The following is a 23,354-nucleotide window of genomic DNA, read 5'->3' as shown; positions in this document are numbered from 1 at the left end:
ACATAGAACAGTATAGCACAGAGCAGGCCCTCAGCCCACGATGTTGTGCCGACCATTGATCCTCATGTATGCACCCTCAAATTTCTGTGACCATATGCACGTCCAGTAGTCTCTTAAATGTCCCCAATGACCCTGCTTCCACAACTGCTGCTGGCAACACATTCCATGCTCTCACAACTCTCTGTGTAAAGAACCCGCCTCTGACATCCCCTCTATACTTTCCTCCAACCAGCTTAAACCTATGACCCCTCGTGTTAGCCATTTCTGCCCTGGGAAACAGTCTATGCCTCTCATTATCTTGTATACCTCAATTAGGTCCCCTTTCCTCCTCCTTTTCTCCAATGAAGAAAGTCCGAGCTCAGTCAACCTCTCTTCATAAGATAAGTCCTCCAGTCCAGGCAGCATCCTGGTAAACCTCCTCTGAACCCTCTCCAAAGCATCCACATCTTTCCTATAATAGGGCGATCAGAACTGGACGCAGTATTCCAAGTGCGGTCTAACCAAAGTTTTATAGAGCTGCAACAAGATCTCACGACTCTTAAACTCAATCCCCGTTAATGAAAGCCAAAACACCATATGCTTTCTTAATAACCCTGTCCACTTGGGTGGCCATTTTAAGGGATCTATGTATCTGCACACCAAGATCCCTCTGTTCCTCCACACTGCCAAGTTGAGTTAACTCCATTGTCAGGCAGTCCATTCCACACCCTTACTACACTGAGTAAAGAACCTATCTCTGACATCGGTCCTAAATCTATCACCCCTCAATTTGTAGTTATGACCCCTCGTACAAGCTGACGTCATCACCCTAGGAAAAAGACTTTCACAGTCTACCCTATCTAATCGTCTGATCATCTTGTATGTCTCTATCAAATCTCCTCTTAGCCTTCTTCTTGCCAATAAGAACAGACCCAAGTTTCTCAGCCTTTCCTCATAAGACCTTCCCTCCAGACCAGGCAACATCCAGGTAAATCTCCTCTGCACCTTTTCCAATACTTCCACATCCTTCCCGAAATATGGCGATCAGAACTGTACACAATATTCCAAGTGTGGCCGCACCAGCATTTTGTATAGTTGCAGCATGACATCACAGCTCCGGAACTCAATCCCTCTACCAATGAAACATAACACACCGTATGCCTTCTTAACAGCTCTATCAACCTGGGTGGCAACTTTCAGGGATCTATGTACATGGACACCAATATCCCTATACACATCCACACTACCAACAATCTTTCCATTGACCCAGTACTCTGCCTTCCTGTTATTCTTCCCAAAGTGCATCACCTCACATTTAGCTGCATTGAACTCCACTTGCCACCTCTCAGCCCAATTCTGCAGTTTATCCAAGTTCCTGCAACCTGTAACATTCTTCCAAACTGTCCACTACTCCACCAACTTTAGTGTCATTTGCAAGATTACTAATCCATCCACCTATGCCTGCGTCTAACTCATTTATAAAAATGACAAACAGCAGTGGTCCCAAAACAGATCCTTGTGGCATACCACTAGTAACCAGACTCCAGGCTGAATATTTTCCATTAACCACCAGTCACTGCCTTCTTTCAGAAAGCCAGTTTCTAATCCAAGCTGCGAAATCACCCTCGATCCCATGCTTCTGCATTTTCTCTAACAGCCTACCATCTGGAATCTTATCAAAGGCATTACTGAAGTCCATGTATACCACGTCAGCTGCTTTACCCTCATCTACATGCTTGGTCACCTTCTCAAAAAACTCAATGAGGTTTGTGAGACACAACCTGACCTTGACGAAACCATATTGACTATCTGAAATCAAATTGTTGCTTGCTAGATGAATATAAATTTTATCTCCTGCAGCAGAAGTAAAGCTCACTGGTCTGTAATTACATAGAACATAGAACAATACAGCACAGAACAGGCCCTTCGGCCCACAATGTTGTGCCGAACATTTGTCCTAGTTTAAGCACCTATCCATGTACCTATCCAATTGCCGCTTAAAGGTCACCAATGATTCTGACTCTGTCACTCCCATAGGCAGCGCATTCCATGCTCCCACCCACTCTCTGGGTAAAGAACCTATCCCTGACATCCCCCCTATACCTTCCACCCTTCACCTTAAATTTATGTCCCCTTGTAACACTCTGTTGTACCCGGGGGAAAAAGTCTCTGACAGTCTACTCTATCTATTCCCCTGATCATCTTATAAACCTCTATCAAGTCACCCCTCATCCTTCTCCGCTCCAATGAGAAAAGGCCTAGCACTCTCAACCTATCCTCGTACGACCTATTCTCCATTCCAGGCAACATCCTGGTAAATCTCCTCTGCACCCTCTCCAAAGCTTCCACATCTTTCCAAAAGTGAGGCGACCAGAACTGCACACAGTACTCCAAATGTAGCCTTACCAAGGTCCTGTACAGCTGCAACATCACCTCACGACTCTTGAATTCAATCCCTCTGCTAATGAACGCTAATACACCAAAGGCCTTCTTACAAGCTCTATCCACCTGAGTAGCAACTTTCAAAGATCTATGAACATAGACCCCAAGATCCCTCTGCTCCTCCACCTTACTAAGAACCCTACCGTTAACCCTGTATTCCGCATTCTTATTTGTCCTTCCAAAATGGACAACCTCACACTTGGCAGGGTTGAACTCCATCTGCCACTCCTCAGCAAAGCTCTGCATCATATCTAAGTCCCTTTGCAGCCGACAACAGCCCTCCTCACTATCTACAAGTCCACCAATCTTCGTATCGTCTGCAAATTTACTGACTCACCCTTTGACTCCCTCTTCCAAGTCATTAATAAAAATTTCAAACAGCAGAGGACCCAGAACTGATCCCTGCGGAACTCCACTTGTAACTGGGCTCCAGGCTGAATATTTACCATCGACCACCACTCTCTGACTTCGACCGGTTAGCCAGTTCTCTATCCAACTGGCCAAACTTCCCACTATCCCATGCCTCCTGACTTTCCGCATAAGCCCACCACTTTATCAAATGCCTTACTAAAATCCATGTACACTACATCCACTGCTCTACCCTCATCCACATGCTTGGTCACCTCCTCAAAGAATTCAATAAGACTTGTAAGGCAAGACCTACCCCTCATAAATCCGTGCTGGCTGTCCCTAATCAAGCAGTGTCTTTCCAGATACTCATAAATCCTATCCCTCAGTACCCTTTCCATTACTTTGCCTACCACTGAAGTAAGACTAACTGGCCTGTAATTCCCAGGGTTATCCCTATTCCCTTTTTTGAACAGGGGCACAACATTCGCCACTCTCCAGTCCCCTGGTACCACCCCCGTTGACAGTGAAGACGAAAAGATCATTGCCAACGGCTCTGCAATTTATGCTTCCCACATAATCTTAGGATATATCCCGTCAGGCCAGGGGGACTTGTCTGTCCTCAAGTTTTTCAAAATGCCCAACACATCTTCCTTCCTAACAAGCATCTCCTCTAGCTTACCAGTCCGTTTCATACTCTCCTCTTCAACAATACGGCCCCTCTCATTTGTAAATACTGAAGAAAAGTACTCATTCAAGACCTCTCCTATCTCTTCCGACTCAATACACAGTCTCCCACTACTGTCCTTGATCGGACCTACCCTCATTCTCGTCATTCTCATGTTTCTCACATACGCATAAAAGGCCTTGGGGTTATCCTTGATCCTACCCGCCAAAGATTTTTCATGCCCTCTCTTAGCTCTCCTAATCCCTTTCTTCAGCTCCCTCCTGGCTATCCTGTATCCTTCCAACGCTCTGTCTGACCTTGTTTCCTCAACCTTATGTAAGCCTCCTTCTTCCTCCTTACAAGACATTCAACCTTGGTCAACCAAAGTTCCCTCACACGACCACCTCTTTCCTGCCTGACAGGTACATACATATCAAGGACACGTCGTATCTGTTCCGTGAAAAAGTTCCACATTTCAACAACCTTCTTCCCTGACATCCTATGCTCCCAATTTATGCTCCTCAGATCCTGTCTTGCAGCATCGTATTTACCCTTCCCCCAATTGTAAAACCTATCCTGTTGCATGCACCTATCTCTCTCCATAATCAAGGTGAAAGTCACAGAATTGTGGTCACCATCACCAAAATGCTCACCCACTAACAAGCCCATCACTTGTCCCGGTTTGTTACCAAGTACCAAATCCAATATGGCCTCCCCTCTGGTCAGACAATCTACATACTGAATTAGCAAAGCTTCCTGGACACACTGCACAAACACTGCCCCGTCCAATCTACTTGATCTAAAGAGCTTCCTATCAATATTTTGGAAGTTGAAATCGCCCATGACTACTACCCTGTGGCTTCTGCTCCTTGCCAAAATCTGTTTCCCAATCTGTTTCTCCACATCTCTGCTGCTATTGGGGGTGCCTATAGTAAACACCCAACAAGTTGACTGCTCCTTTCCTATTTCTGACTTCAGCCCATACTACTTCCAAAGGCAGATCCCCCTCGAACTGCCTTTCTGGAGCCATTATACCATTTCTAGTTTCCTAGGTCATCTCTGCTGCCCTTCTTGAACAAGGGAACACCATTTCCTCTGGTACTAAACCTGTAGACAATGATGACTTAAATATCAAAGCCATAGGCTCTGCTATCTCCTCACTAGCTTCCCAGAGAATCCTCGGATAAATCCTATCCGGCCCAGGGGACTTGTCTACTTTCACTCCTTCTACAATTGAGAACACCTCTTCATAATTACCTTCAATCCTTTCTAGTCTAATATCTTGTATCTCATTCTTCTCCTCTCCAACATCTCCTTTTCCTGAGTGAAAACCGATGAGAAATGTTCTTTTAGCAACTCTCCAATCTCTACAGGGTCCACACTCAACTTCCCACTTCTGTCTTTGACTGGTCCTATTCCTACTCTAGTCATCCTTTTATTCCTCACATACCTATAGAAAGCTTTAGGATTCTCCTTTATTCTATTTGCTAAAGACTGCTCGTGTCCTCTCTTTGCTCTTCTTAACTCTCTCTTTAAATCCTTCCTAGCTGATGTGTAACTCTCCATCGCCTCATCTGAACCATCTTGCCTCATCAACACATAAGCCTCCTTCTCCCACTTAACAAGAGATGCAATTTCTGTAGTAAACCACGGTTCCCTTACCTTATCACTTCGTCCCTGCCTGACAGGGACATACCTATCAAGGACACGCAATATCTGTTCCTTAAACAAGCTTCACATTTCCATTGTCTGCATCCCTGCATTTTGCTACCCCATTCTCTGCATCCTAATTCTTGCCTAATCACATTATAATTGTCCTTGCCCTCATCAATAACTCTTGACCTATGGCATGTACCTATCCCTTTCCTTCACTAAACTAAACGTAATTGAATTATGGTCACTCTCTCCAAAGTGCTCACTTACAACTAAATCAAACACCAGGCCTGGTTCATTACCAAGCACCAGATCCAGTGCGGCCTTCCCTCTTGTCGGCCCTTCGACATACTGTGTCAGGAAATCCTCCTGTACACATTGGACACAAACTGATCCAACCGACGTACTAGAGTTACAGCATTTCCAGTCAATGTTGGGGAAGTTAAAGTCCCCCATAATGACCACCCTGTTCCTTTCACTCCTACCCAGAATAATTTTGCCAATCCTCTCTTCCACCTTCCTGGAACTCTGTGGAGGCCTATAAAAAACTCCAAGCAATGTGACCTCTTGTGTTTCTAACCTCTCATACTCGTAGATAGAGATGAGTGATCCTAAGGGAAGAGTACTAAACTGGCACAAGGCTAATTATATCAAAATTAGGCAGGAGCTGGGAAATGTGGATTGGAGGCAGCTATTTGAAGGGAAGTCCACATTTGATATGTGGGAGGCTTTCAAAGTTAGGTTAAAGATAGTGCAGGATAGGCATGTCTCTTTGAAAACCAGGGATAGGAAAGGCAAAATTTGTGGATGACAGGAGAAAGAGGAAAAGGGAAGTGTATTTAAGGTCCTGGCAGCTAAGAACAGAATGGGCCTTGGAGGAATATTGGGAGAGTAGGACCAGTTTTAAATGAGGAATCAAGCGGGCTAAAAGGGGTCATGAAATAGCTTTGGCATGCAGAATTGAGGAGAATCCCAAAGCCTTTTATTCAGAAATAAGAGGCAAGAGGGTAGCTAGAGAAAGGGTTGGTCCACTAAAGGACAAGGAAGGAAGTTTGTGTGTCGAACCTGAGAAAGTGGGTGAGATTCTCAATGATTACTTTACATCAGTGTTCACTGAGGAGAGGGACATGATGAATGTTGAGATTAGAGATAGAAGTTTGTTTACTCTGGTTCACATTGACATAAGGAGAGGGGATGTGTCGGATAAGCTAAAGGATATTAAGGTGGACAAATGCTGTCGAGCCAACTCTCCAGCTCTATTTGGTCATTCTCTAAAATTTTACACATAGTTCAAATGGGTGGTCTCTGACCTCTGACTTATTAATTTCTCCTTAATGACTTTTAATGGTCCCCTTACTTCATGCCCAAAAATTAATTCAAATGGACTGAATTTGGTTGATTCATTTGGTGCATCTCTGATCGCACAAAGTACAAATGGAATTCCCTTATCCCAACCATCTGGATAGTCCTGACCATAAGCCCTCAACATGGTCTTTAGTGTTTGATGCCCTCTCTCAAGTGCTCCCTGCGGTTCTGGGTGGTATGCAGTAGATTTGAATTGCTTTATTCCCAAGTTATCTATAACCTTGAATAGCTTGGATGTGAAGTTTGACCCTTGACCTGACTGGATGTCCATTGGTAGTCCATATTTAGGAAAAAAAATTGATTAATTCTTGTACAACCCTTTTTGCTGTGATATTGCATAATGGGATTGCCTCTGGAAATCTAGTCTCTACATCCATTATTGTTAATAAATATTTATTTCCACTAGTGAATTTTGAGAAGATTTGTAGCTCAGGCTGAGGTTCTGGATGTAAGTTTGCTCACTGAGCTGGAAGATTCATTTACAGACATTTCATCACCATAATAAGTAACATCATCAGTGAGTCTCCGTGTTACTGACCCGCTTTCTATTTATATGTTTGGGTTTAGAGTCATAGCGATGTACAGCATGGAAACAGACCCTTCAGTCCAACCATCCATTTCCCAAATCAATCTTGTCCCACCTGCCAGCACCCGACCCATATCCCTCCAAACCCTCCTTATTCATATACCCATCCAAATGCCTCTTAAATGTTGTAATTGTACCAGCCTCCACCACATCCTCTGGCAGCTCATTCCATACCTGTACCACCCTCTGCGTGAAAAAATTGCTCCTTCGGTCTCTTTTATATCTTTCCCCTCTCACCCTAAACCTATGCCCTCTAGTTCTGGACTCCCCAACCCCAGGGAAAAGACTTTGCCGATTTACCCTATTCATGCCCCTCATAATTTTGTATACCCCTCAGCCTCTGACACTCCAGGGAAAACAGCCCCAGCCTGTTCAGCCTCTCCCTGTAGCTCAAATCCTCCAACCCTGGCAACATCCTTGTAAATCTTTTCTGAACCCTTTCAAGTTTCACAACATCTTTTCGATAGGAAGGAGACCAGAATTGCACGCAATATTCCAACAGTGGCCTAACCAATGTCCTGTACAGCCGCAATGTCCTGACCTCCCAACTCCTGTACTCTATACTCTGACCAATAAAGGAAAGCATACCAAACGCCTTCTTCACTATCCTATCTACCTGTGACTCCACTTTCAAGGAGCTATGAACCTGCACTCCAAGGTCTCTTTAGATTAGATTAGAATCCCTACAGTGCAGAAACGGGCCCTTCGGCCCAACAAGTCCACACCGACCCTCCGAAGAGTAACCCACCCAGATCCATTCACCTACTCCCTACTAATGCACCTTTCACTATGGGCAATTTAGCATGACCAATTCACCTAACCCGCACATCTTTGGACTGTGGGAGGAAACCAGAGCACCCGGATGAAACCCACACAGACATGGAGAATGTGCAAACTCCACGCAGACAGTCGCCCGAGACTGGAATCGAATCTGGGACTCTGGCAGTGCAAGGCAACAGTACTAATCACTGAGCCACTGTTCAGGAACACTCCCTAGGACCTTACCCTTAAGTGTATAAATCCTGCTAAGATTTACTTTCCCAAAATGCAGCACCTCGCATTTATCTGAATTAAACTCCATCTGCCACTTCTCAGCCCATTGGCCCATCTGGTCCAGATCCTTTTATAAACTGAGGTAACTCTCTGCGCTGTCCACTACACCTCCAATTTTGGTGTCATCTGCAAACTTACTAACTGTACCTCTTATGCTCGCATCCAAATCATTTATGTAAATGACAAAAAGTAGAGAGCCCAGCACCGATCCTTGTGGCACTCCACTGGTCACAAGCCTCCAGTCTGAAAAACAACCCTCCACCACCACCCTCTGTCATCTACCTTTGAGCCAGTTCTGTATCCAAATGGCTAGTTCTCCCTGTATTCCATGAGATCTAACCTTGCTAATCAGTCTCCCATGGAACCTTGTCGAACGCGTTACTGAAGTTCAAAGTCTGTGAGAAGATTTGTAGCTTGGGTGCTCGTTGTTGTGGTTCTGTTCGCCGAGCTGGGAATTTGTGTTGCAGACGTTTCAGACTTTGAACACCTACGGGCGAGAGACGCTAAAACAAGCCAGGAAATGGGAATACTGTGCCAATTGCCTAAGTGCCACATACAAAGGGGACGAAACGTCTGCAACACAAATTCCCAGCTCGGCGAACATCCTTACTGAAGTCCATATAGCTCACATCTACCACTCTGCCCTCATCAATCCTCTTTGCTACTTCTTCAAAAAAATTCAATCAAGTTGGTGAGACATGATTTCCCACGCACAAAGCCATGTTGACTATCCCTAATCAGTCCTTGCCTTTCCAAATACATGTACGTCCTGTCCCTCAGGATTTCCTCCAACAACATGCACACCATCGAGGTCAGGATCACTGTCTACAGTTCTCTGGCTTGTTCCCTTCTTAAACAGTGGCACCACGTTTGCCAACCTCCAGTCTTCCGGCACCTCTCATGTGACTATCGATGATACAAATATCTCAGCAAGAGGCCCAGCAATCACTTCTCTAGCTTCCCACAGACTTCTAGGGTACACCTGATCAGGATTTATCTACCTTTACCTGCTTAAAGACATCCAGCACTTCCTCCTTTGTAATCTGGACATTTTGCAAGGTGTCACCATCTATTTCCCGACAGTCTATGTCTTCCCTATCCTTTTCCACAGTAAATACTGATGCAAAATACTCATTTAGTATCTCCCCCATTTTCTGCGGTTCCATACAAAGGCCACCTTGCTGATCTTTGAGGGGCCCTATTCTCTCCCTAGTTACCCTTTTGTCCTTAATGTATTTGTAAAAACCCTTTGGATTCTCCTTAATTCCATTTGCCAAAACTATCTCATGTCCCCTTTTTGCCCTCCTGATTTCCCTCTTAATTATACTCTTACTTCCTTTATACTCTTCTAAGGATTCACTCGATCTATCCTGTCTGTACCTTACATATGCTTTCTTCTTTTTCTTAACCAAACCCTCAATTTCTTTAGTCATCCAGCATTCCCTATACCTACCAGCCTTTCCTTTTCACCCTGACAGGAATATATTTTCTCTGGATTCTCGTTATCTCATTTCTGAAGGCTTCCCATTTTCCAGCCGTCCCTTTACCTGCGAAAATCTACCCCCAGTCAGCTTTTGAAAGTTCTTGCCTAATACCGTCAAAATTGGCCTTTCTCCAATTTAGAACTTCAACTTTTAGATCTGGTCTATCCTTTTCCATCACTATTTTAAAACGTATAGAATTATGGTCGCTGGCCCCAAAGTGCTACCCCACTGACACCTCGGTCACCTGCCCTGCCTTATTTCACATGAGTAAGTCAAGTTTTGCACCTTCTCTAGTAGGTACATCCACATACTAGATTAGAAAATTGTGTTGTACGCACTTAACAAATTCCTCTCCATCTAAACCCATAACACTATGGCAGTCCCAGTCTATGTTTGGAAAGTTAAAATCCCCTACCATAACCACACTATTATTCTTACAGATAGCTGCGATCTCCTTCCAAGTTTGTTTCTCAATTTCCCTCTGACTATTAGGGGGTCTATAATACATTCCCAATAAGGTGATCATCCCTTTCTTATTTCTCAGTTCCATCCAGATAACATCCCTGGATGTATTTCTGGGAATATCCTCCCTCAGCACAGCTATAATGTTATCCCTTATCAAAAATGCCACTCCCTCTCCTCTCTTCCCTCCCTTTCTATCCTTCCTGTAGCATTTGTATCCTGGAACATTAAGCTGCCAGTCCTGCCCATACCTGAACCATATTTCTGTAATTGCTATGATATCCCAGTCCCATGTTCCTAACCATGCCCTGAGTTCATCTGCCTTCCCTGTTAGGCCCCTTGCATTGAAATAAATGCAGTTTAATTTATTAGTCCTACCTTGTCCCTGCCTGCCCTGACTGTTTGACTCGCATCTGTTATCAACTCTCCCAGTCTCAGATTGATCTCTTTCCTCACTATCTCCCCAACCTTACTAATTTAAATCCTCCCAAGCAGTTCGAGCAAATTTCCCTGCCAGTATATTAGTGCCCTTCCAATTTAGGTGCAATCTGTCCTACTTGTACAGGTCACTTCTACCCCAAAAGAGATTCCAATGATCCAAAAATGTGAATCCTTCTCCCATACACCAGCTCCTCAGCCATGCATTCATCTGGTCTATCCTCCTATTCCTGCCCTCACTAGCTCATAGCACTGGGAGTAATCCAGATATTACTACTCTCGAGGACCTCCTTTTTAAATTTCTGCCTAACTCCCTGTAATCTCCCTTCAGAATCTCAACCTTTTCCCTTCCTATGTTGTTGGTTCCAATGTGGACAATGACCTCCTGCTGGCCCCTCTCCCCCGTGAGAACATTCTGCACCCTCTCTGAGACATCCTTGATCCTGGCACCAGGGAAGCAACACATAATTCTGTTTTTTCGCTGCTGGCCACAGAAACATCTGTCTGTACCTCGGACTACAGAATCCCTAACACAATTGATCTCTTGGAAGCCAACGTACCCCTCGTTGCATTAGAGCCAATCTCAATACCAGAAACTTGGCTGTTCGTTCTACGTTCCCATGTGCATGGATCACCCCCTACGTTTTTCAAAACTGCATACCAGTTTGAAATGAGTATATCCACAAAAGACTCCTGCACTAGGTGCCTACCTCTCTGTTACCTTTCCTGGAGTTAACCCATCTATTTGACTGTATCTGAGACTTTTTCCCCTTCCTATAACTGCCATCCATAACATACTGTTGCTATTGCAAATTCCTCATTGCCTGTAACTGTCTCTCCAACCGATCCATTCGATCTGATAAGATTCACATCCAACATCATTTATGGCAGATATAATCCGCAGAAACCCTTAAGCTTTCTTTAAACTCCAACATCTGACTAGAAGTACGTATCACTGTACTAAAGGCCATTTTTGCTTCTTCACAATCTACAGACCCAGAAAATAACACCGTCTTATTCCTCTACAAAACACTGCCCCAGGTTAAATTGATAGACATGGCTTATATTTTAAGTTTAATCAAGAGACATATCTCCAAAAACATATAATCAAGAAAGAACCCACTCTATTCACTATTGCAGTCTTTCTACTGGACACACTTAAAACAACGATTAACTTATCTGATTCTGTGCTATGAACCTCGCCCAAACAGGTTCCTCAAAGATTAGTTGTGAATTTCACTTAGGTTGGTGATGTCATTTCCTGCCATTTCACAGCACCAAGGACTCTGGTTCAATTCCAGCCTCGGGCGACTGACTGTGTGGAGTTTGCACGTTCTCCCGTGTCCGCCTGGGTTTCCTCCGGGTGCTCAGGTTTCCTCCCACAGTTCAAAGATGGGCAGGTCAGGTGAATTGGCCATGCTAAATTGCCCATAGTGATAGCTGCATTAGTCAGAGGGAAATGGGTCTGGGTGGGTTACTCTTCGAAGTGTCGGTGTGGACTTGTTGGACCAAAAGGCCTGTTTCCATACTGTAGGGAATCTAATCTAAAATTTACTTTATTTTTAAAGCTCTTATCCACCTATTGAAATTACTGTGTTTGGTCCTTTCAAACTCAATATAGGTTTGACCAGGATCCCTCCTTAGATTCCTGAAACATTGTCTATAGGCTTCTGGTACATGCACTTAAAATGTATTTTTTTCACCTCCTCATACTCCCCAGATACTTCCTCTGATAGAGATGTGAATACCCCACTAGCCCTACCTACAAGTTTTGTTTGGATCAACAAAACCCACATTGCCACTCAGCCGCTGCATTTGTTTAGCCACCTTTTCAAATGAGATGAAAAAAGCTTCCACATCCTTCTCATCCAATTTAGGCAATGCTTGAACATACTTAAACAGTTTCTCACTCGGCTTTCGCACACCATGGGTTTGCTCATCCTCATTCTCTTCCTCACTAGACTTGCCTTCAGCCTTTATCTCGAGCCTTTTAAAACTGACTTTCCTTTTTAAGTGTCAGTTTCTGAAGTTCAAACTCTCTTTTTCTTTCTCTTCTGCTTTTAATTGTAACTCAAACTGTTTCAATTCTGCTGCCCTGTCCTTATCTCTCACCTCTAACTCAAGCTGCTTCATTTGCAATTGAATTCTTGCCATCTCTACAGATTTTGATGGTTTCTCCAGCAAGTTTAAATGCTGAGCTGCTGCAGAATCAGTAACAGACTCAAAACATTCTTAAGCAGGCAACCCCAGACCATAACTTTGCAATTTGTTTTGGTACGTGTACACTGCGAATTAATCAGAGTAGGAGAAAGTGAGGACTGCAGATGCTGGAGATCAGAGCTTAAAAATGTGTTGCTGGAAAAGCGCAGCAGGTCAGGCAGATCAAAGGAGAAGGAGAATCGACGTTTCGGGCACAAGCCCTTCTTCAGGAATGAGGAGGGTGTGCCAAGCAGGCTAAGATAAAAGGTAGGGAGGAGGGACTTGGGGGGAGGGGTGTTGGGAATGCGATAGGTGGAAGGAGGTTAAGGTGAGGGTGATAGGCCGGAGTGGGGTGGGGGTGGAGATGTCGGGAAGAAGATTGCGGCCAAGAAGGCGGTGCTGAGTCCAAGGGTTGGGACTGAGAAAAGGTGGGGGGAGGGGAAATGAGGAAGTGGTTGACTTCAGGATTTAAAACAGACAAAATATATTCACAAAATTACACAATGAAACACAAAGAATCGAATAAAGAACCCGTACAGAACTCAGTCTATCCAAACGAGACTTAATTATGCTGTTCCGAATATACATAACAGTCCCAGTAAGCAAACCCTTAAACACAGTAAAAATGAAACAAAAGCTTACAGATTGAATTTAGAAGGGCAGAAGGAGAGAGAGTTTAGCAATCTTTCTTCACACAGTCCACAGCTGAACTCCCAAACTAGTTATGACTGAACTGCTCAGCTAGAGAGCTGGCCATGCCCCCTTGACTTCAGATCACTTCTAAAAACATAAAAGCTTTGGTCTGAAGTCTCATCTGTTTAGATATAAACAAAAAGGCCTCTCAATACCCTTTTATTTCTGTACCAAAGCACGTGTTTCAGAGCTCAGAGTGTTTTGTGACCCCTCTGAAAAAAAAATCAAGAATACAATATCCTTGGGAAAAGGAACAGGCCAGAAAAAGGGCCCCAAAGGAAACTTCCATATCCGCCACAGATTCACCTGCACCTCCACACACATCATCTATTGCATCCTCTGCACCCGATGTGGCCTCCTCTATATTGGGGAGACAGGCCGCCTACTTGCGGAGCGTTTCAGAGAACACCTCTGGGACACCCGGACCAACCACCCCAACCACCCTGTGGCTCAACACTTCAACTCCCCCTCCCACTCCACCAAGGACATGCAGGTCTTTGGACTCCTCCATCGCCAGACCACAACAACATGACGGTTGGAGGAAGAGCGCCTCATTTTCCGCCTAGGAACCCTCCAACCACAAGGGATGAACTCGGATTTCACCAGTTTCCTCATTTCCCCTCCCCCCACCTTGTCTCAGTCAAATCCATCGAATTCAGCACCGCCTTCCTAACCTGCAATCTTCTTCCTGACCTCTCCGCCCCCACCCCAGTCTGACCTATCACCCTCACCTTGACCTCTTTCCACCTGTCACATTTCCGACACCCCTCCCCCAAGTCCCTCCTCCCTACCTTTTATCTTAGCCTGCTGGACAAACTTTCCTCATTCCTGAAGAAGGGCTTATGCCCGAAACGTCGATTCTCCTGTTCCCTGGATGCTGCCTGACCTGCTGCACTTTTCCAGCAACACATTTTCAGCTCTGATCTCCAGCATCTGCAGACCTCACTTTCTCCAGAAAAAAGGCCAGCTTTGTGACAAATCACAGGAAGTGAGTGTGCAGGTGTAGTGTATAATAAAATCGACGTTTCGAGCAACAGCCCTTCATCAGAAATGCGATTTTACTGCTCCTCGGAACTGCTGTGCTTTTCCAGCACCACTCTACTCCAGAATCTGGTTTCTAGCATTTGCAGTCATTGTTTTTACCTTTTACGTAGCGTATAATAAGAAAGGCAAATTAAATCTTGGCATTGATTGTAAAAAGACTGGATTAAAAAAGCAAAGAAGTGCTGTTACAATTATCTACGTTGCTGGTGAGTCCACACCGAGAGTATTGTGTCAGATTTTGGTCTCATTACTTGAGGAAGGATGTGGTAGCAGTGGAGATAGTTCAGAGCGGGTTCACTAGGTTGATTCCAGCGATGAAAGCTCTGTTGTACGAGGAGCAGTTCGATAGCTTGGGCTTGTACTCACTGGAGATCTGAAGAATGAAGGAGGATTCTGATTGAGGGATATAAAATACTAATAGGATTAATAAGGTGGTTGTTAAACAGATGTTCTCCCTTGTGGGACAGTCTCCAACAAGAGGATGTAGATATAGAGTGAGAGGAGGGAGGTTCTAAACGGAGATGGGGAGAAACTTTCTCTCAGAGGGTTGTGAATCTGTGGAACTCACTGTCCCAGAGGGCAGTGAAAGCAGAATCAGTAACAGATTCAAGAAAGAAATTAATATGTTTCTGATGAAACACAGGACACAATACCAAAATTGGAGGTGTTGTGGACAGTGAAGAAGGTTACCTCAGATTACAACAGGATCTTGACCAGATGGGCCAATGGGCTGAGAAGTGGCAGATGGAGTTTAATTAAGATAAATGCAAGGTGCTGCATTTTGGGAAAGCAAATCAGAGCAGGACTAATACACTTAATGGTACGATCCTAGGGAGTGCTGATGAACAAAGAGACCTTGGAGTGCAGGTTCTTAGCACCTTGAAAGTGGATTCGCAAATACATAGGATAGTGAAGAAGGCGTTTGGTATGCTTTCCTTTATTGGTCAGAGTATTGAGTACAGGAGTTGGGAGGTCATGTTGCGGCTGTACAGGACATTGGTTAGGCCACTGTTGAATATTGCATGTAACTCTGATCTTCCTATCGGAAAGATGTTGTGAAACTTGAAAGGTTCAGAAAAGATCTGAACAGACTGGGGCTGTTTTCCCTGGACCGTCGAAGACTGAGGGGTGACCTTATAGAGGTTTACAAAATTATGAGGGGCATGGATAGGATAAATAGAAAAAGTCTTTTCCCTGGAGTAGGAGAGTCCAGAACGAGAGGGCATAGGTTTAGGGTGAGAGGGGAAAGATATAAAAGAGACCTAAGGGGCAACTTTTTCATGCAAAGGGTGGTACGTGTATGGAATGAGCTGCCAGAGGAAGTGGTGGAGGCTGGTACAATCGAAACATTTAAAAGGCATTTGGATGGGTATATGAATAGGAAGGGTTTGGAGGGATATGGGCTTGGTGCTGGCAGGTGAGACTAGATTGGGTTGGGATATCTCATCGGCATGGACGGATTAGACCAAAGGGTCTGTTTCCATGCTGTACATCTCTATAATTCTAATTAAGGAGAATCCCAAAGCCTTTTATTCTTATATAAGAAGTTTGAGTGGAGTTAGGCTTAAGCTAAAGCTCGGACGGACAGAGTCGCCATCTCTGGGTTGTTGCCGGTGCCACGTGACAGTGAGGCAAGGAATAGGGAGAGAGTGCAGTTGTACACGTGGCTGCAAGGATGGTGTAGGAGGGAGGGCTTCAGGTATTTGGACAATTGGATTGCATTCTGGGGAAGGTGGGGCCTGTACAAGCAGGACGGGTTGCACCTGAACCAGAAGGGCACCAACATCCTGGGAGGTAGGTTTGCTAGCCATCTTCGGGGGGGGTTTAAACTAATTTGGCAGGGGGTTGGGATCCGGACTTGTAGTCCAGCAAGTAGGTTAGCTGTTTTTCAGGATGTCCAAGAATGTAGGGAGGCTGTGGAGAAGGTAGCACTGACAGGGAATACTTGCGGACACAGAGATGGGTTCAAGTGCGTATACTTCAACGCAAGGAGTATCAGAAATAAGGTGGGTGAACTTAAGGCGTGGATTGGTACTTGGGACTACGATGTTGTGGCCATCACGGAAACGTGGATAGAAGAGGGACAGGAATGGTTGTTGGAGGTTCCTGGTTACAGATGTTTCAGTAAGATTAGGGAGGGTGGTAAAAAAGGAGGGGGTGTGGCGTTGCTAATTAGAAATGGTATAATGGCTGCAGAAAGGCAGTTCGAGGGGGATCTGCCTTTGGAGGTAGTATGGGCTGAAGTCAGAAATAGGAAAGGAGCAGTCACCTTGTTGGGTGTTTACTTTAGGCCGTCCAATAGCAGCAGCAGAGATGTGGAGAAACAGGTTGGGAAACAGATTTTGGAAAGGTGCAGAAGCCACAGGGTAGTAGTCATGGGTGATTTCAACTTCCAAAATATTGATTGGAAGCTCTTTAGATCAAGTAGATTGGATGGGGCGGTGTTTGTGCAGTGTGTCCAGGAAGCTTTTCTAACTCAGTATGTAGATTGTCCGACCAGAAGGGAGGCCATATTGGATTTGGTACTTGATAACAAACCGGGACAAGTGATGGGCTTGTTAGTGGGTGAGCATTTTGGTGATGGTGACCATAATTCTGTGACTTTCACCTTGGTTATGGAGAGAGATAGGTGCGTGCAACAGGATAAGTTTTACAATTGGGGGAAGGGTAAATATGATGCTGCAAGACAGGATTTAAGGAGCATAAATTGGGAGCATAGGCTGTCAGGGAAGGATGTTGTTGAAATGTGGAACTTTTTCAAGGAACAGATACAATGTGTCCTTGGTATGTATGTACCTGTCAGGCAGGAAAGAGGTGGTCGTGTGAGGGAACCTTGGTTGACTAGGGAGGTTGAATGTCTTGTGAGGAGGAAGAAGGAGGCTTACATAAGGTTGAGGAAACAAGGTCAGACAGAGCGTTGGAGGGATACAGGATAGCCAGGAGGGAGCTGAAGAAAGGGATTAGGAGAGCTTAGAGAGGGCATGAAAAATCTTTGGCGGGTAGGATCAAGGATAACCCCAAGGCCTTTTATGCGTATGTGAGAAACATGAGAATGACGAGAACAAGGGTAGGTCCGATCAAGGACAGTAGTGGGAGACTGTGTATTGAGTCGGAAGAGATAGGAGAGGTCTTGAATGAGTACTTTTCTTCAGTATTTATAAATGAGAGGGACTGTATTGTTGAAGAGGAGAGTATGAAACGGACTGGTAAGCTAGAGGAGATACTTGTTAGGAAGGAAGATGTGTTGGGCATTTTGAAAAACTTGAGGATAGACAAGTCCCCCGGGCCTGACGGGATATATCCTAGGACTATGTGGGAAGCATAAATTGCAGAGCCGTTGGCAATGATCTTTTCGTCTTCACTGTCAACGGGGGTGGTACCAGGGGACTGGAGAGTGGCGAATGTTGTGCCCCTGTTCAAAAAAGGGAATAGTGATAACCCTGGGAATTACAGGCCAGTTAGTCTTACTTCGGTAGTAGGCAAAGTAATGGAAAGGGTACTGAGGGATAGGATTTATGAGTATCTGGAAAGACACTGCTTGATTAGGGACAGCCATCACGGATTTGTGAGGGGTAGGTCTTGCCTTACAAGTCTTATTGAATTCTTTGAGGAGGAGACCAAGCATGTGGATGAGGGTAGAGCAGTGGATGTAGTGTACATGGATTTTAGTAAGGCATTTGATAAGGTTCCCCATGGTAGACTTATGCGGAAAGTCAGGAGGCATGGGATAGTGGGAAGTTTGGCCAGTTGGATAGAAAACTGGCTAACCGGTCGAAGTCAGAGAGTGGTGGTCGATGGTAAATATTCAGCCTGGAGCCCAGTTCCAAGTGGAGTTCCGCAGGGATCAGTTCTGGGTCCTCTGCTGTTTGAAAGTTTTATTAATGACTTGGAAGAGGGAGTCGAAGGTTGGGTCAGTACATTTTCAGACGATACAAAGATTGGTGGAGTTGTGGATAGTGAGGCGGGCTGTTGTCAGCTGCAAAAGGACTTAGATATGATGCAGATCTGGGCTGAGGAGTGGCAGATGGAGTTCAACCCTGTCAAGTGTGAGGTTGTCCATTTTAGAAGGACAAATAATGCGGTATACAGGGTTAACGGTAGGGTTCTTAGTAAGGTGGTGGAGCAGAGGGATCTTGGGGTCTATGTTCATAGATCTTTGAAAGTTGCCACTCAGGTGGATAGAGCTTGTAAGAAGGCCTATGGTGTATTACGTTCATTAGCAGAGGGATTGAATTCAAGAGTCGTGAGGTGATGTTGCATCTGTACAGGATCTTGGTAAGGCCACATTTGGAGTACTGTGTGCAGTTCTGGTCGCCTCATTTTAGAAAAGATGTGGAAGCTTTGGAGAGGGTGCAGAGGAGATTTACCAGGATGTTGCCTGGAATGGAGAATAGGTCGTACGAGGATAGGTTGAGAGTGCTAGGCCTTTTCTCATTGGAACGGCGAAGGATGAGGGGTGACTTGATAGAGGTTTATAAGAAGATCAGGGGAATAGATAGAGTAGACAGTCAGAGACTTTTTCCCTGGGTACAGCAGAGTGTTACAAGGGGACATAAATTTAAGGTGAAGGGTGAAAGGTATAGGGGGGATGTCAGGGGTAGGTTCTTTACCCAGAGAGTGGTGGGGGCATGGAATGCGCTGCCTGTGGGAGTGGCAGAGTCAGAATCATTGGCGACCTTTAAGCAGCAATTGGATAGGTACATGGATGGGTGCTTTAGCTAGGACAAATGTTCGGCACAACATCGTGGGCCGAAGGGCCTGTTCTGTGCTATATTGTTCTATGTTCTATGTAAGCAGATAAAAGAGATATAAAAGAGACCTAAGGGGCAACCTTTTCACACAGAGGGTGGTGCGTGTATGGAATGAGCTGCCAGTGGAAGTGGTGGAGGCTGGTACAATTGCAGCATTTAACAGGCATCAGGATGGATCTATGAATAGGAAGGGTTTAGAGGAATATGGGCCAAAGGCTGGCAAATGGGACTAGATAAGGTTAGGATATCTGGTCGGCATGGGTGAGTTGGACCGAAGAGTCTGTTTCCTTGCTGTACATTTCTATGACTCTATGAGTCTAATTGCCTACACACACTCCTAATTCCTGTGTTTGCTGAAATCTATATAAACGACATCAACTTCACTATCCTCATCCACACCTGGGCACCTCCACGAAATGTTCGGCACGACCTCCCTGTGATAAAGAAATGCTGTCTTTGGCTGATCAAACCTTGCCTCCCAAGTGAAGTTTAATTCTCTTTAAGAATTTTATCTCGTAGTTTCCTGACCACTGATGTGAGACTCAATGGTCTGTAATTCCCTTGTTTATCTCTACCATCCATCTTGAAAAGTGGAAGCACATTAGTTCTCGTGTGTGTGAGAAATCGTGTCTCACTAACTTGATTGTGTTTTTTGAAAAAGTGACGAGGAGGATTAATGAAGACAGAATGGTAGATGTGATCTATATAGACTTCAGGAAGGTGTTCGACATGGTTCCATATGGTAGACTGGTTGGCAAGGTTAGATCACGTGGAATATAGGGCGAACTAACCATTTGGATACAGAACTGGCTCAAAGATAGAAGACAGAGGGTGGTGGTGGAGGGTTGTTTGTCAGACTGGAGGCCTGTGACCAGTGGTGTACCACAAGGATAGGTGCTGGGTCCAGTGCTTTTCGTCATTTATATCGATGATTTGGATGTGAACATAGGAGGTTAGGGTGTAGGTTTGCTGCTGAGCTGTAGGTTTGATATCCAGACGTTTAGGAGGTGTCGTTAATAAGTTTGTAGATGACACCAAAATTGGTGGTGTAGTGGACAGCGAAGGTGTTTATGTCAGAGTACAAGGGGATCTTGATTAGATGTGCCAATGGGCCGAGGAATGGCAGGTGGAGTTTAATTTAGATAAATGCTGCATTTTTGAAAGGCAAATCAGGGCAGGACTTTAACACTTAATGGTAAGGTCCTAGAGAGTGTTGCTGAACAAAGAGACCTTGGAATGCAGGTTCATAGCTCCTTGAAAGTGGAGTTGCAGGTAGATAGGATAGTGAAGATATGAGAGCCTTTATTGGTCAGTGCATTGAGTACAGGAGTTGGGAGGTCATATTGTGGCTGTACAGGAGATTGGTTTGGTCAGTTTTGGAATACTGCATTGAATTCTGGTCTCCCTGCTGTAGAAAAGATGTTGTTAAACTTGAAAGGGTTCAGAAAAGATTTATAAGAATGTTGCCAGGGTTGGAGGATTTGAGCTATAGGGAAAGGCTGAGTAGGCTAGGGCTGTTTTCCCTGGAGCATCGGAAGCTGAGGGGTGACCTTGTAGAGGTTTATAAAATCATGATTGGCATGGATAGGGTAAATAGACAAAGTCTTTTCCCTGGGGTGGGTGAGTCCAGAACGAGAGGGTGTAGGTTTAATGAGAAAGATTTAAAAGCGGCCTGAATGGCACAATTTTCATGTAGAGGGTGATGTGTATAGAATGAGCTGCCAGAGGAAGTGGTGGAGGTGGGTACAATTTGGATGGGCATCTGGATGGGTACATGAATAGGAAGGGTTTGGAGAGATATGGGCCAAATGCTGGCAAATGGGACTAAATTCATTTAGGACACCTGTTTGGTATGGACGAGTTCGGTCGAAGGGTCTGTTTCTGTGCTGTACATCTCCATGCCTATGACTCCCCTCCAGTCCTGAGTGGCTGGGCCACCTGACCTGAACGGGTCCTTGAAGCTACTTTCATAATCAATATTAACATGGAGTTGTCAAGATTCTAAACTTTGAGAAAGTTTGAAAGTTGGAGACAAAAATGCCAAATTAGAACTAAACACAAACAGACCCCCAGCACAAGCACAGTGAGCCGAACTTTGTGAGCTGTCTGAATGTTTTTCAATCAGTTTGTATCTCTGTGGGGGACTGGGGAAGGCTGTGTATGGGAGGCACAGGGAGTAGATGATGGGGTTTTGGGGAATACCATGATATCAGAATCCTGATTAATTCCTTCCGCAGGTGCTGACTACAATACCAAGTACCGTCCTATTACCACCAGCTATGATTACAATGCCCCTCTGTCCGAGGCAGGAGATCCCACACAGAAGTTTTATGCACTGCGAGATGTGATAAGTAAGGTATGAACCAATTACCCTCGCTTCTATATCAGAACAGGATGATGTGACCAGAGCTCAGGGGAGACTGAAGACACAATAGGGAGTGTATCTGAAGAGGTGGGGAGGGAGGTGGATGAATGGACAGGATCAGGTTCTAATCATAGATTTACTGGTTGAAGGAGTTAACCTATGCATGGCTAACTGCCATAAGTAGCAATAGTTTTATAAATAGTTAACTGTTGTTAGTGGCTGCTGTTTTAGGAAGGAATATTGGTCAAGGTACTATCTCGATATCCATTTCCCACGATTTGCTGTACAAAGAGTAAAGAACATTACAGCACAGGAAAAGGCCCTTTGGCCCTCTAAGCTTGCACCGATCCAGATCCTCTATCTAAACCTGTGGCCTATTTTCTAAGCGTCTGTATCCCTCTGTTCCCTGTCGATTCATGAATCTGTCTAGATACATCTTAAATGACGCTATCGTGTCCACCTCTACCATCTCAACTCTCAATGTGTTCCAGGTCCCTACCACCCTCTGCTAAAGAACTTCCCACACAAACCTCCCCTAAATCTTGCCCCTCTGACTTTGAATTCATGACCCCTAGTAATTGAGTCCTCACTCTGGGGAGAAAGTGAGGTCTGCAGATGCTGGAGATCAGAGCTGGAAATGTGTTGCTGGAAAAGCGCAGCAGGTCAGGCAGCATCCAGGGAACAGGAGAATCGACGTTTCGGGCATAAGCCCTTCTTCAGGAAGGGCTTCTCAAAATTTGGTAGACCTCAATCAGGTCCCCCTCAATCTCTGTCTTTCTAATGAAAATAATCCTAATCTACTCAACCTCCCTTCATAGCTAGTGCCCTCCATACCAGGCAACATTCCTGAAGAAGGGCTTATGCCCGAAACGTCGATTCTCCTGTTCCCTGGATGCTGCCTGACCTGCTGCGCTTTTCCAGCAACACATTTCCAGCTCACTCTGGGGAAAAAGCTTCTTGCTATCCACCCTGTCTGCACTTCTCATAATTTTGTAGACCTCAATCAGGTCCCCCTCAATCTCTGTCTTTCTAATGAAAATAATCCTAATCTACTCAACCTCCCTTCATAGCTAGTGCCCTCCATACCAGGCAACATCCTGGTGAACCTCCTCTGCGCCCTCTCCAAAGCATCCACATCCTTGTGGTAATGTGGCGACCAGAATACTGTACGCAGTATTCCAAATGTGGCCAAACTAAAGCCCTATACAACTGTAACTTGACCTGCCAACTCTTGTACTCAATACCCTGTCCGATGAAGGAAAGCATAGCATATGGCTTCTTGACCACTCTACTGACCTGCGTTGCCACCTTCAGAGAACAATGGACCTGAACACCCAGATCTCTCTGTACATCCATTTTCCCCAGGACGTTTCCATTTACTGTATAGTTCGCTCTTAAATTGGATCTTCCAAAATGCATCACCTCTCATTTGCCCAGATTGAACTCCATCTGCCATCTCTGTGCCCAGCTCTCCAATCTAGATTAGATTAGATTACAGTGTGGAAACAGGCCCTTCGGCCCAACAAGTCCACACCGACCCGCCGAAGCGAAACCCACCCATACCCCTACATTTACCCCTTACCTAACACTACAGGCAATTTAGTATGGCCAATTCACCTGACCCTGCACATCTTTGGACTGTGGGAGGAAACCGGAGCACCCGGAGGAAACCCACGCAGACACGGGGAGAAGTGCAAACTCCACACAGTCAGTCGCCTGAGTCGGGAATTGAACCCGGATCTCTGGCGCTGCGAGGCAGCAGTGCTAACCACTGTGCCACCGTGCCGCCCATTAATAATCTATCATTTATGTATATCACAAACAA

The 23,354-nt window shown here is 45.1% G+C and overlaps 1 protein-coding gene across 1 annotated transcript in view; it reads left to right on the top strand.

The window, feature by feature from the left end:
• Positions 1 to 23,354, top strand: part of glb1l (galactosidase, beta 1-like) — a 93,873-nt gene that overhangs the window by 49,269 nt on the left and 21,250 nt on the right. The window contains exon 10 of the mRNA XM_087989441.1: positions 21,402 to 21,520. Within this exon, the coding sequence (XP_087845567.1) occupies positions 21,402 to 21,520 (119 nt within the window). The remainder of the gene's footprint in view (positions 1 to 21,401; positions 21,521 to 23,354) is intronic.

The sequence above is a fragment of the Chiloscyllium plagiosum genome, unplaced genomic scaffold, assembly GCF_037043375.1.
Source record: "Chiloscyllium plagiosum isolate Xiang-an unplaced genomic scaffold, Cpla_swu_hap1 HiC_scaffold_7, whole genome shotgun sequence".
Classification (NCBI taxonomy): domain Eukaryota; kingdom Metazoa; phylum Chordata; class Chondrichthyes; order Orectolobiformes; family Hemiscylliidae; genus Chiloscyllium; species Chiloscyllium plagiosum.
Note: the sequence above shows the minus strand (reverse complement) of the source record. Positions and strands in the feature narration are given on the sequence as shown.